The sequence below is a fragment of the Echeneis naucrates genome, chromosome 2 (assembly GCF_900963305.1).
Source record: "Echeneis naucrates chromosome 2, fEcheNa1.1, whole genome shotgun sequence".
Taxonomy (NCBI): domain Eukaryota; kingdom Metazoa; phylum Chordata; class Actinopteri; order Carangiformes; family Echeneidae; genus Echeneis; species Echeneis naucrates.
In genome coordinates this window covers 18,497,080-18,512,598 of record NC_042512.1, presented here as the reverse complement: position 1 = coordinate 18,512,598, position 15,519 = coordinate 18,497,080, and the positions used below count along the sequence as shown (strand labels likewise).

The following is a 15,519-nucleotide window of genomic DNA, read 5'->3' as shown; positions in this document are numbered from 1 at the left end:
AAATAGACTCAGGGATAAGCCGGGCCCTCTTTATTGCAGTGAAAGCTTTTAACCCTTTCACCCCTGAATTTAAGCAGCGTGATCTGTAATTGCATGCATTTGGAGAAAAGAAAGAAAAGGGGTCACTGAATGGGTCTAGAATAGAGAGCTGGATGAGAGAAATGCTAATTTAATGCCCGATCCATCTGTATACTTCGGCTCTTTACTCATACCTCCAATGGCAACCACTGCAGAGAAGCTTTTCCTTTTCCTTTTACTTTATTCTACACTTTTCAACATCTGGCACACAACCAGCCTTACAATGGCAGCTCTACTGGAGCAGTTATGAATTATGTGTCTTGCTCAAGGGCACCTCAGTTCCCTCACTTTCACTTACTGGGGGAAAGGGAACTCTTCATTCACCTGCCGGTGAGGCTAGTGATCTTCCTGTCCCAAATCAGTTCCTTAAATCTGCGCACCACCACTGCCCAGTTAATAGTATCTGGCAGGAGTAATAAAAAGCAAATCCATACTTGAGACTTATCGCCGTCCAGAGATCTGGGTGTGTACTCTGCTGCAGCATTAAACAAAAAGATGGAACCAAAGATGGTCCACATGAGGTAAAAAAATGGGTCATCAAATTATTCTGCAGAGATTAGCATCTAAAGCTGCTGGTTGGCAAAAATGACAATTCAGAAAATCACGAGAGTGGAAAAAGCACAAGAGCAGAAAATAACAACCAAATCTTTCACATTGTCAAGTTTGAATTTATTCCAAAAGTAAATACCAGCAGCAGGGGAAGACTAAATTTTATTACAATTTGCCCTAATAAAACCTACAAGATTAGATTTCCATCACAGCAACAATCACCCGTAAAGTCTGAGAACCCAGAGAGAGGAAGCTCAACACTGTCGGCGGGATTTTTTAGAATTTTTAAAACTCAAAGCTTCACCGCGAAGACAAGCAGGCATGAGTGGGAGCAGAAACTTCAATCCAAGATCGGAGGGGTTTGAGTGGAGGACTCAATGATTACATGTCAAGTTCTCAACAACAGCAAAAGAAGCAACATCACAGCAAAATGCATACATACATGTGTCACTCCCAATAAAACTGTTTCCCTGGAATAAGCCTGTTTCATTAAAAGCCTTTTTTTAGGCGGAAAACATCAAAATAATCAATGTGGTCCACTCGAAGCCTTGAGTTAGGACCATAATATGATATTTTACTCGTTCAGTTTGGCCTCCTGCAGCTATTGGAAATTTTAAAAAAGCCCACATTAACAAAGCAAAAGCTAAATCAAACCAGGACACAAAGAAAAAGAAAAACATGCCAAAGAAGTCCCGCTGAAGGAAGCAACCTCTCGCTCAGCAGAGTAACAGTGACAGTAATCTCAGTTCTGGGCTCCGGTGGAATTCCTTCAGTTTGATGTGGTTAAGCTGCCTAAAAGTCACACACTTATGATTATATTCCTTTTAATTTTACAAGCTCAAATGGACAGAAAAGCTTTTGCAAACTGCAGATTGTGCAGATGGAGTGTGGACTTTGGACCTGTGGATTGAGGGGCCCATAAACTATAAGCTCACGTTGAAGGTATTATTTTAGAATTTATCTGTCGCACTGTCGGTTACCAAAGCGCAAAACTTTTAGCTCCAGAACATTTATACACTCTTTGTTTCATGAATGTTTGTGGTCTCATAAAAATACATTTTTAAAAACATGCATCCATACAAGCACCAGTTTCAACTCATGCTTTGTATTTGTGTTTTGAGAAAACACAGTCGAGGAACCGCATCAGGAACCGGGATCCTGTTGGTTACGATTCAGAGGGCTCCGATTAGATGATACAAAAGATCATCGATACATCGAATTTTGAAATCAATCCGCTACACCAACCTGCCATCGAGAATAGTCCTGGTTAGAATCCAGCATCTGTACATATCAAAGCAAATCAACATGCACTGTCCCGTTCTATCAATTAAAATCAATTCTTTTTTATTTTATTTATTTTTTCCACACTATGACAGTGACTATTTCTGAGAGTGTGCAATTGTTGATTTTTCTGCTTTTTAAGGAGAGAATTGCGATGCATCCAAGAATCAATTTTTCCTCCAGCCCTCAACTGCATGCGATTAAAAATGATGATGGAGAATGTCAGCTGCACAGATTCTACAAAACTGGCATCTTCTGAAAATCTAATTTTTTTACGACTGTAAACAAAGATTGGTAAGTTTGAATAAGAAATGAATGTATATAAACAGATCAACAAATCTACAGGTGACTAAAGGCTGTGTGTGGTTCCCAGCCAAAAGGATGCCAGCTCCTGACTGAGCTCATTAGTGTTCATTGCACTTTATTTTATTCTCCTCACTGTTTTTGTTGTGCTTCAAAGCTATATCGAAGCTGTTGCGCTTGTAACCTAGATACTGCTGAGCCTTCGAGGAAAGGAGCACTGTGTCAAGTTCACCAGTTCGGAGCCATAAAAGGTGCTCACACCCACACAGATGCAGTAAAAAAAAAAAAAATCTTGCCTCAATGCTGTTTATATGCTGCCAAAGATGTGCTTTCGACAGTGTTCGTGGAAGATGTTAATTTTTAATTTTTTGCACATAACGTTGCAAAGTTCAAAACTCCCATTCACAAATAATCACTTACTATACCTGGCGCTTACTTGCCATCCACTTATTGGCCTCTGTGTGTATGTGTGAGCATGACTCATGAGCAGACCCGATTCTTGCTCCGGTGGTAAACAGACTTTCCTGGAGAGCCGGCGCACTTCTGACTAAGACGGATAAAAACAAATCATTGCCGGCGAGTGGCATCACCTTCCCTCTTTAATAAGACACCTCAGGAAGCCGGATACCTTTTTTCAAACTTATCTTCTCATTTTCACTCACAGTTGCGTCAAAACTCAAAGTGGGGACGTGAAGTGAGTTTCTGCTTGGTGCACAATAAAGAATTTAGATGAGTGACGGCTGTGGGCCAATTATTCTGAAGAAGATGAGGAAATAACGCCCCTATAAATGAAATTATTTACAAACTGACTCCTGGATTTAACTCTTTTCTTTCCCTTTAAAATATAAACAACACCGACCAGAGACCATCAATAATGACTCATCTGATCTCAGTGGTGTTTTTGTCAGATAAATATCGTATCTCCATCTCTAGCAGCCACAACAAGCAGATAATCAGCTCTGAAATTCCATCTTAGTACATCTCTAGTATTGATTGCTGTTAAATCAGTCCTATGTGGCTGCTGTGTTTCTTTTCAGAGCTGTTACATCATCTGAGAGACGACCTGATAGCCAAATGATTTAAATGCGTATCTTGTGGGCACAAGCGCTCTGAGCAGGTAAGACAACGCGTCACTCCCCGACTCTCTGCGCACTGGCCTATCAGTGAATGTCTACGAATGCACGAAGAAAGAAATAGCAATCAAGTCGTCAGTTCATTCGGTCTGTGGTTGAGCTGCCGGTCATTGATGGTGGTTGAATTTGGAGTTTTGAATATGGTACTGAAGAGCGGCGTCACTCTGACGTCTGCCAGAAGGCCTCAGCTGGTCAAAGCATGGGATTCAAATCATTTTCATACTTATTATTAAACCACTGGTGACTTGTTCCATATGGAGCCGCCGGTCTTCATTATTTCCTCTGAGCTGCTGTGATTTAAAAACATTTTTTTTGACTGACTGTAAATTTTTCAACAAGCAAGTAGCTGCAGTCTGTGTGGGTTTCTGATGATTATGCTGTACTTTCCATAGACCCAAGCTGCAACTAACAAAAGTGTTGCAGCTCAACCAAACGTGGTTGACGTGTTAGCCCAATGCTAAACATAAGTGCAAAACACATTTTGCAGGCTAATATGCTAAAGCTCTCGGTACACAGAGTAATCACTCCTGTGCAAATATTCTGTCATGGCTGTTTGCAGATATGCCTGCAAAAAGACTGATGTGACGGCCTTATCAGCCTGACCCTCTTTTGTTCTGGGAAACGTAAACCCAACAAAGCGTTTTGCATTTCACTTTTCTAGGAAGAGATTTATGGTAAATGATATTTAATCTAAAAATCCCACTGCTGCTGTAATAAAGAAAATGAGTAAGTCCTGGATCAAAAATACGCGTGCTGGTAAGCTCATTTACAGATTACAAAATGGCACACAAACATGCAGACATGCTCGCAAACACCCGCCACAGACACACACACACACACTCAGGGCTGGGAGGTGATTGGAAATAAGTGCTCAGAACAAAAAAAAAATAAAAAGTTGGCAGCTTTGAATTACACAGAAAATACAGGAGTACAACAAATCTGTGGATCTGAAAGTCTCATTGTTCACCCGGAGAACAAAGCCAATGTTGTCTAATTGCACTCAATGTAAAATGAATTCAGTTGAACAGTGACGGCAGCAGACAATGTGCAACCTGAAGCCACAGGATCAATGTCCTCATATCTGTTTCTCTGAAGCACAGTTACAACAGGAAAATCAAACCAAGGCGTCCCTTCAGACAGAACAGACTCCTCGCCCTGCATAGTCTCACTTCTCCGGCATAAACATTTCAGCAAAAAAAAAAAAAAAAAAAAAAAAAAGCCACAGGACAAGCCAGACAAGCGCCACAAGGCCAAAATGCTGCACATTCTTTACATTTCATGTCTTTAAATGTGTCTTGGCTGCCTGTATCCGTGTCCCTCATTGCGCCGACATCCAACGAGACTGTCTCTTAGCTGTCATTCAAAAACGGGAGATGCAACACCTCAAATTGACGCCCACACTTGGCAGCGCTCTGAGGGCCGAGATTGTCTCCTCTGAAGGGTTTTCAGAGGCAAAACAAGGCAGTGAGAAACAGCAGCTGCAGGTATGAGTCGTCTCTCCTGGACTCAGACAAAAAAGAAAAAGAAAAAAAAAAAAGAAAAAGATCACAGCCAGTCTTGTTTTGGTGAGAGGTGAGGTAACATGAGGGAGCTCCTGGGTAGACCCTCCACTGGGATGAGAAGAGGAGGAGGGCTGGGTGGGAATTTAAAAATCTTATTTTATTTTGACAGGAGCTGGTTAGTTTGTCTGCTATCGGCTGCTGCAGCCAATGGGCAGGGAAGAATGAAGTTTCCTGCCTTGGCTGTGCTCGGCCCTGGGCATCGACTCAATATCACTGTTTGTCTTTTTCCAACAGAATTGTGTTGTGATAAAATAATGATAGAGTAATTGTATCATTTCACAAAATTATAGAAAATAAAAGCAATGACTGATCCGAGAGGAGAGCACACACGGCTTTGTCTCATTTTTGAACACGAAGCTCGGTTTCTTCAGGGAGGTGGATCGTGAACGAGCTAATGTGTGATGCATTATGGGAAACGGGGTGCACGAGGATGTAGAAGTTAGAAAGTTAGGATATCTCAGTCCCAGCAGCTTCAATTTTAACCATATTTTTAAGAGTCCCCATTACAGAAGAGCAATACCAACAAATTAAGGTTAATGATGTAAACAACTCCAACTGAGTACCTTAAGATACATTCGCAGCCATAATTTTAGATATCGTAACTCCATCTTAGGACTTCTCAAAGCTTTCGAGACCCATCCTAATCATATTACTTCTGATTAATGAGCTCAGAAATTAATTAGGGGAAGACTGTGAGTCTGCACAACAGCTTCAATTTCAAGTTTTCAGTTTTCAAAATGCAAAACTGACAAGTTGCAAATGAACAGCCTTAAAATTAAACATCATAAATATATTTTAAGCCCCAGCAGAAATGTAGATAAACACAGGGACTTTTTGGGATATTTTATTGTATTTGTTCATTCAAATTTCTCACAAAGTTAACTCTGAGAGTAGGCAGGGCTCCTTTAAGGACTCCCAGGCTTCAGCCCTCAGATCTCACTGTACATCTGCATCCATTTCAAAGTGATGATTTTTGAACACAATGTTAGTGTTAGGGCATTCATTTCACCAGCGCTGGCTGCTGGAATTATGAAGGGCTGTAGTGACTGCTACTCAGCCGCACTAAGCCAAGGTTGATAGAACAAGGTGATGCACTTGGCCATGCTCAGGGACAGGGACAGGAGGTACGTCTGCACCAGAGTCACGTACATCCCAAACTACCCTCTCTCATCGACATCAGCGACAGAGATTGTGAAGATCTGAAGGCGCCGGCTGAGGCCGCAGCCCGTTCATATCCCTTGGGGCCCAGTGGTTACCTCAGCTCCGGTATTTATAGTGCACACACTCACAGGTGTACAAAGCAAACATGGTTGACACTGTCAGGTACCACAAAGACCTGAGCAGAAAGCTAACCTTTTCATTTTGCCAGCTGCAAACCGATTTATTTATCAGCTCACTAAAACAAGAGCCAAAGCTTCTAAACTGAGCTTGATTAGGTGTCAAACAGGAAAGCAGACTCTCTTAATGAGCCTGTGTCATGTGCCCCCCTCCATCTCACCCCTGCCTTCACCCTCCAGAGCACATTCATATTGAATCAGGCAAATTAACAGCCATGAGACCAGATTAAAATGTTTTATTGCGTTTTAGCGAGCTGCAATCTGTCTGCGTTCCTAATCAAAACGTTCACATATATCAGTGTGGCAGATGTAGAACCACTGAGACTTCCCTAAATGCGACCGTACCGAGGAGCTAAATTGTCATTACTCCGCACAACAGCGAAAATTCCCAGCATGCAGCAGTGATGGATCGCTGTTTCCTCGGTGCAGATGCAGAGAAGATGGCGCTAATGTTTCATTGACCGCCTGCCTCTCTGTCAAGTTTCAAAACCCTCCTTACAAGAAAATGGATTTTTATTTTTATTTTTCACTCCAGCTGTAATGTTTTAGCGCACACTACTCACGCTTTCTTTCACTCAGATCGTTTTTGTGCCGATGTCGGAGAAGCATTTACTTTTCCCTCAGCACTGAAAGCATCCTGGAATGTTAAAGATCTTTACTGAGACGACCAACTCCACCCATCCAGCTGACACATCAGAGATTTGGATGAATAAAACCGACGAACGGATTCAAAACGTTTCAGCGGGATGTGTCGTTCTTGTCTCTTGTTGTTTTCACCTCATAGTCATATTGTGAGATAGCCTCTTCATCCTAAGTGTGTCTTTAGCACAGCAGTGACAAAGCTCTTACCTTGGTGGGTGTGTGATGTCATCGCCGACAAGTGGGTCAGGTGTGTCCACGCAGCACAGCAATCGAGCACCCAGCTGGGTTTGTGTGATGAATAAAAAAAAAAAACTAAACTTTTGTGAGTCTGTTTTTGTGTGCGTTCAGGCTGATCCAACGCTCAAAAACCCTCAGGACTGGAAACAGGAAGCAGACGTCCAGCAGCAGCCAGTCCCCATGAGGCTTTTGATTTGGTTAGTCCAATCAGAACAGCAGACGACGTCCCGTACTGGAACCTATCAGAGAGGGCAAAAAGAGGCACATCAGCTTTTGTTCACAGAGCTTCCACTTTTTAAACCTGTACGACAAAATGCTCAGTTCACTGTCCTGAGCTGAGGGATCAGTATCTGTGTCAGGATAGAAAGAGCTGGATAGGTGCGTCCCTATTCGTGTCTCGCACTCAGCTGGATTTTCCAGTAATTTAGAGTATTGATTTTTCAAGGATATCAATTTGGAGACGAGAACTGTTGAACGAAATCTTGAATTGCGTTTGCAGCATACGGCCCACATGGGAGGGCCACTTTTAATTAAGTTTTGTTCATTTGAAAACAGTTCAAAACAAAGACAAAAACACTCAGTGACATTGTGTTCAATGCGAAATATGCAACCGCATATTTTAGATGCAGTCTTATGACACTGGAGATACACGAAGCATTGGCTGCGTCACAAAAAAAGTGAAATACTGTAGAAAGAACCAGAGCCATGGATAAAACAACCTCAAGTTCGACCTCGTGCTCACACTGCATGAAGCTTTCAACCCGTGATGCAATAAATTGCTTGTTCCGGACAGTTTCTTTTTGAGTAGGGTGCTCTAACATAAAAAAATTATGTGGGGGGGAAAGTTGGACGTACTATTTTCACTCCAGACAAGAGGTCGTCTTGGTTTCACAAACTTTAGACTGAGCAGAAATCTCAGATTCTCCCGGTTCTTTTAGGAATAAATGTTTTTTTGTTGTTTCTTGAAATAAACGATTGTTCTTTTCTTTGTTTTTTGGAGAAAAGCTTGAATTCCTTGAGCCGGGAGCAGGAGTGTCAGATGTAATCACGGCCCAAGCTCAAGGAATCAAGTCGACTTTACCACCACAAATATAAAGGGGGCAAAACTGCCGGAGGGCGAGGCGGGTTGGGCGTCGGCAAGGGGGGGGGGGGGGGGGGGGGGGGGGGCAGTGTGCATGTGCGTTTGTGGAGGTCTCAGAGGTCCTACATGCGTATGTGTATGTGTGTGTGTGTGTGTGTATTGTGGGGGACACTGGGGGTAAAGACGAGAGCCAGACAGTACAGCCTCGGGACAAATTGCCCCCAAAAAAGTCGGTCACTGCACAGTGCACACACTCTCCTGCGCTTTGTGATGGAAAAGCAAGACAAGGAGGGGCGGGTGGGGGTTATGAACGCGTGTGGAGCTGACACTCCTGGGTCAGGGTTGGGGCTGGGGCGGGAGAGGGGGCAGGCTTCATGCAACACCATTCTCCCAGGGCATCTCATCCGTCTCAGGAGGGGCATTCATGTGCGTTCGGGGTCCTCAGCCATTGTCCCTAAAAAGATTGCCTGATTCAGGGTGACAGATCTGGAGAGACAAGCCCTGAAGCCCAAAGTGGAGAAATGACAAAACACACACACACACACACACACACACACACACACACACACACACACACACACTTGGAAAATGGGTTATCACCAAAAGCTGTGACAGAAAATGAAACTAAAATTTGCAAAGATGGCTGTATTTCTGGTCCCGATAGGAGAAATAACTTGTAAACACAAGCTGCTAAACTCTCCCCCCTAAAAAAAAAAAAAAAAAAAAAAAAAAAAAAAAAACGAGGGAGGGGGGGGTCTTTTTTACTCAGTTAGCAGAAGAAGCCTGCTGAACTCAACTCAAAAACAAAAACACAGTAAAATCAGCTGCTGTGAGGCGTTCACTGCGTGCAGACACACTTTTTAAAAGCAGCTCGGATATGCTGATTTCATGAAGCTTGAACACAAACCCTGACGCCCCCATTCACAAAAAAAAAAAAAAAAAAAAAAAAACAGGGATTGACGCATGCAGAGAATTACCACCGCCCATCCCGAACCATTCACACACACACACACACACACACCACAGCAGGCCGCTGGCTGCATTTAACACACTTTTCCGGACAAAATCACGTCCTCAAAGGCGACACGGACTCCGATGTTGCGTTAAAACCCCTCGAAGCTCGGCTGTGTCTTATAAATAGCTCAGCAACAATCGTTATAATAAACATCGGCCGTCCATTTCTGTCCACCCCCCCCCATGCACACACACACACACACACACACACACACACACACACACCCTTACACACTTCCCGCCTGCTACAGTGAAATAATCCGTCCTTTTAAAAAAATAATGGAGCCGGATGGTTTGTTTGGAAAAAGAGAGGTGAAATCGCTCCTACCAGATGTAAACACGCTTCAGCTGGAGGGGGAAGTCGGTAAAAAAATAATCCGGGGAAGCCGAAGCCCTGGAGCCGAGCGGAGGTTGGTTGTTGAGGGTGGTGGTGGTGGTTGAGGGTGAAGGGGTGGTGGGATGGAGGGGGTGGAAGGGTGGAAGGGTGGAGGGGTGGAGGGGGAAACTTCAGCCGGACATTGTTTTGATGAATCCCGTCTGTGCATCTCTCATCCCTGCCTGGATATCAACAGCAGAAAGCGGATACGCGCTCATCGCCCGACTGCACGTAAACGCACCACAGCTCACCTACACGGGGCCAGGCCGTCCCAACATGCGTCCCACCGGGGGGGGGTGGGGGGGGGGAAGGGGGGGGGTTATTTCTCTCCCATCCTACACTGTTAAAAAAAAGGGAGGAGGAGGAGGTCTCAGCGCCAGGAGGTGGAGGAAGGGAGAGGGGGTGGTAGGAGGGTAAAAAAAAAAAAAAAAAAAAAAGATGGGGGGGGTAAAAAAATTCAAACAAAACAACAACAACAACAACAACAACAACAACAACAAAAAATCATCTCCTCCTGACAGATTCCGCCATACTGGATTTTTGTTCCAGCGTCACATGGAGCGTTCACCAGAGGCGGAGTTAGTTAGGCTGCTGAAAATGTGATGATCTGCAAGGATGTGTGTCTGTGTGTGTGTCTGTGTCTGTGTGTGTCTGTGTGTAAGGTTGTGATTATGGCTGTGTCACTGAAAAGGGAAAAAAATTATAAAAAAAAAAAAAAGTCCCTGGGCGGAGTCTGCATTGTGAGAAATATGACTGTAATATTCCGACATGCACTTCCTGAGTGTTTAATGCTGGCACTACTTTATTTTTAATATCTTTATGTTGTTTTAAATCTTCTCTAACTGCTCTTTTGGATTCATATCCGGCTTCACAGTGCATTCGGGTTTTATTTCTGCACTTCTATTTTCACTTTTTTTTTTTTTTTTTGCAACTACATGTATGCATTGTGTTTTTAAATCTCATCTATAACATCCTATTTACTCATACAATAATGCATTTTCTGTTAATTGTGACTTCATAGTACCTTTGTGACAACTTTTCGTGCATTCATCCTCAACAACATATCCAATAATTACAGTCTAAAGTCATAGTGGTGCGTTTCTGATCATCTTTTAATTTATGATAAGTTAATCTCCTTCTGTATCAGAATATCACTGCGACAAGTTGATTTTTGTGCCGGTTAACTCAATAACACATTTACGAGATGTTACATCTGGTTTCTATAAATGTATTTTAGTCAAAACAAGCTTTCGATAAATATTATTTATCTGTCGATGTTCAATAAAATAATACAGCATTTGTGTTGTAGTTATCAATGGCAGAGCAGTTTGCTGCGTGAGCTCTCTGACGTCGCTAATCTTCTTTTCCATAAGCAGGAACAGCAAAATGAAACAAACATTTTTATCCAATTCTCACTCATTGCAACATGAAACGCCTTCCCCACTGCTTCCTCTAATCTAATGTGCTTTTATTTCCATTACTTTATATTTGATTTTGCATCTGAGCAGCCACCCACAGGCAAAACTGCAACAGCACCGTCTGGTTTAGCTGACTTGATTACTGGAATGTGTTAACCGGTTTCTATACAGGCTACATCTCCAGGAAGACACAGAGTTATTATTCACCAAGTGTAGGTAGACAACACGGCTCTGCTAAGAGTTGAGGCTGCATTCAGTGGTTTCTCTCTTTCATTACCCCCCAGGCTTCTTTGACAGCTCAGTGAATTTTATAGAGAAATCTAGGAAGGACTTGATTCCAGCCCTGAATTAACCAGCGCAGCAAAGAGAAAAAGTTGTTGAAACATGACTGAGGTTTCATCGCGGCGCAGATTTATGCCCGGGTGCCACTCAGCTCTCACACCAACTGTTGCACTTAATCTTCCTCAGACAGTGAAGTTCATCCTCAGCGTAACTTGGAATATTTCTGTTCACTTTAACTTTTAAGTCATCGCTTTAAATTCCACCACTACTGTTCATGTCCACGGCGCTCGCTTTCAAAATCGTTTTTTAACTCAGTCTCAGCTTTGTGCTTCTGGGCGACGACTTGCATTTATTAATCGAGGTCGCTCCTCATTTAGAGTACAGGGGAAGCCGGCTGGGACAGCCGTATCCATAGCAACAGAGGATTATAATTTCTGTGGATGAGCTTCGGAGTATCGGTTACGTAAGGCGCTCTGTCTTGGAGGCATCTCTGATGTTGTGCGTTAGCAGCTCTTTAGGGCTAAAGCCTCAGAGTTGAATGGCTGCAGGCTATCTTCTTCCATGTGTGTTGTGTTTAATTTCAAACATAACATACATCTCTGAGAGAGAGCACACAACCTTTATATTCATTTTTAATGCTGAACAAGAGCCGTTCTTTTTTAAATAATTTAACGGGGGAATACCAATTTAAACAAAAGTCACGTTCTTGTTTTCAGTGATTACGTTTAGTTTCTAAGAAACTGCCCTCAAAACTAAACTGATCCTCTTCTCCCCAAGAAGTACTAAATGTGGGACTATGATTTACCAAAAAAAAGTATGAATTCATAGCCATGTTGGCAGATTTTGTGCAGCCACACAGAGCTTTGAGCTAAATGCCCACATAAGCATGTTGGCATGCTCACAATTTGGAATAAAGTATGTTAACATACCACTATTATGTATAATGTTGAGCCTGCTAACACTAGTTAATGAGTAAGAAACAGGAACTCCACATAAAGCTGAGGGTTGATGGCAATGATGTCAGTTTCTTAATGTGCAAAGTGAACATTTTTTTAATCAGATGAAAAGCTAACCAATAAACCAAGCTGCTGTAATTCGTCCGGGGAACACGGAACATTGAATTTGGCACTGTATATAATCTGCACCCAAAACCACAAATGTCAGCCTTGTGTTTGCGCAAGAGAAAAGGTCAGCGGATCACCTGAATCACCCTGTGGGCACAATTAGCCTGCACTGAATTGAATATCAGTCTAAAAGTTGTAGATGAGTTGAAGCAAAACTAGTGAACGGTGTTATCAAAGCAAAAAAGAAATAAAACTTTAGAAAGTCGAAAAAATACGCATCCATTTATAAATTAAGTTGGATTCTTTGCATAAAAATATCTAAATCATACATTTTATATGTAACATACATCATCCTCTCACGCTACACAAAGGCACAGAGTTCCTACTGGTGCTGTCAGGGAGCACAAATTGTTCCTGGGCATCTGCATCTGTATTGTTTGTCTATGAGCTTTTGCTGAGGCAGACATGCATTAAACACTAAAGTGTGTGTGTGTGTGTGTGTGTGAGTGAGTGTGTCCAGAGCAGTGATGTCAAAGCAGGGATTAGATTGGCTTATATTGCCCAGAGCAGCACATTTGCAATTCAGTGAACATCACACTCCGGTGTGCCAAATCACTGATTATGTTTGCTGAACTATTCTGCATCCAGTGGAGTCGCTATCATCTCCTTCCACTTCAGGTTTATGTCCGTTATGGGTTTGCACACGTCCTCGTATGTGAAGCATGATGCCTTTAAAATCAACTATGCCTAAGTACCTTACATGGCTTTGGCTAAAAACACAGATCCTGAGTAATGATGTTCTAAAAATACACCGTGTTTTTGGCCAGCGGCTGGAAGAGGAGCAGAAATCAGGCAAGAAAGTCAACAGGCGAGCGTGTAGGGCCTGCACAAACTACCGTTCTGCTACCACCGCAGACACATCACACACAGGCTGTGGACCAGACCACTTGCAATACACACAGAACTGGCTGTTAGTGGTTTCAGAAGGGAAGCCGTCGTCTCACCCAACATGGTCCCACATGAGTCAGATGCAGCGTGCAGACAAAGGAGGCAGACCTCAGCGTCATAAAGAGGCTTCACTTTGCCAGCAAGAAAGGAAAACATTTTGTTACATCTCACAGTGCATTTTAACAACATGCGATAGGACGGTGAAACCGACATGAATCGATGCGATTATGTGAATTAAGGCCCTTTTCATAATGTTAGTTTGCTCTTATTTAAAAACGAGACATAAAATCTTTCCAGGGTGCCATGAAACTGGAGTGTTTAAGAGAGAAATGAGAGCAAAAAGGAGCCATAAAGAATTCTTGTTAAAAAGAAGCAGAGTCAAGGCTTCTTACAGTCGAGCCAGTTAGTCTAAAACTTTCCATCAAAGCCTCACTGAGCTGCATGGAGTAATTACCTCTCACACAGCAACAGCTCCCAGGCCTTATTACTGATACTGTTTGTGTGTACGTACATGTGTGAGTGTGTAAAGGTGCGTGTGCTGCACACACACACACACACACCCGTGGCAGACAAATGTGCCTCCATGTCCTGGTCAGGCGAGGTGTGCGTTTCCATGTGTATGTGCCTATAAAGTAACAGCACCCCGGAGCGTTGTGCTTTTCAGACGTAAACCAGGTTGCAGGAGTGATAAACTGAGAAATGTTGTTATGACGGGCCGCCCCTGGTCTCTGCTGTCCTGATGAAGGAAGCCCACCCAATGTGCTTTTCCACAACGCCTTGGTTAAAAAAAAAAAACAAAAAAAAACAGGCAGATTCAAAGGACGAAGACAAAACCATGATGGAAAGCACTCGGAACAAGAAAAGTGCTGAGCTGCTACACCCAAAGGCATCATTCCATCATCTCAATATCTGCTTAAAGTCATTGGACAGTTATAGTACAAGTCAAAATTGAACTTAAGCAAAGCACATGACGAATGAGTTACTTTGCATCGCTGTTAAAGTTCATGTCTGGAAAGTTTAGAACCAAAGATGTTCACAAACCTCTCGTGTGACCAGACAGTTTTTATTTTTGGAGACATTTTCTAAATTTTATTTATGGACCACATCGCCTCAAGCAGCTACTAAGTCTAAAAGAATTTCCTAAGTCTGGTATTTAATGACTCTAAACTCAGTTTGAGAGTCTTTTTCTGGGGAAAACAGTAAGTTCTTGCCGTGTTATGATTTGAAAATGAATTAATTAAATCAGATGGCAAAATATCAGTTCTTGCATCAGTATTTGTATCATCCTTCAAAATCCCCACTGCTGTAAAAACATCTCAAAATGTGATTCATACGGCCAAATTTAACTCGTGAATACGAGCTGAATGAAATCCTTTGCTGGCACCACGGCCAGAAAAAACGATGAATAGCAGTGAGAGATCGATGAAATAAAGCGGCTGTACCCAGTGTCGTAACTAATGTCATCTAACTTTCCAGAGTGAAAGTTCAACAGCCTCTTCCAGCGTTACTCATAACCGAATGGAGAGTTTATAAATCTCTCACTCACATCAGATTTAAAACGCCTAAATAACGTACACCCTAATGTTTCCACATCTGACCACATCATGAGATGGTTGTATTTTTCCAGGGAAGGTTTGAAAAGGAGGGCCCAGGCAGCCAGTAAAACTTATTTGGGCATGCAGTCCGTGAGCCCTGCCAGCAGCATATAGCAAGAGACATAAAACCTCAACAGAGAACCTGATGTAGACAAACTGTTATAAGTGTTCATAAAATATTTCGGGCCAGGGAATGTTTGATGACAGGGTTCAGAAACGGAGGAGAGTTACTTTTAAAATATGTTATCCCAGTGGTTCACTGCAGTCTGATGAATAGAGAATATGGATATGAACAACTATATTGACTGTCAGAACTCTGCCTCCGGTTCCCCTGGCACACAGAGGTCAAAGGTCAGACACAGCATCCCTACAGTGGCTGTGGTCCATCTATCGTTTTGTAGTACGCTTCATCGAAGCTGAAGCTTGCTGAGGGAATTGCAAAGACTTGGAAATTTGTCCACCTGCTTCCTGCTGTGGATGTTGCTCTGACATGATGAAGTGCTGAGAGCCTCTGGTGATTTGGCCTAATAATAGCCTTCTCCATCGCAGTGTTATTTACTTGATTTATAGGAATGCATATAATTGTAGGTTAGTCCCACTGATCAAGCCATGCGTGAAA

At 42.7% G+C, this 15,519-nt stretch overlaps 1 protein-coding gene across 1 annotated transcript in view; it reads right to left on the bottom strand.

The window, feature by feature from the left end:
- LOC115054695 (histone deacetylase 4-like) overlaps positions 1-9,783 on the bottom strand; it is a 45,401-nt gene extending 35,618 nt beyond the window's left edge. The window contains exons 1-2 of the mRNA XM_029520023.1: positions 9,546-9,783; positions 7,093-7,361 (exon numbers count right to left, since the gene is read on the bottom strand). Coding sequence (XP_029375883.1) covers positions 7,093-7,114 — 22 coding nt within the window. The 5' untranslated portion in view covers positions 7,115-7,361; positions 9,546-9,783. The remainder of the gene's footprint in view (positions 1-7,092; positions 7,362-9,545) is intronic.
- Positions 9,784-15,519: the final 5,736 nt, after the last annotated feature.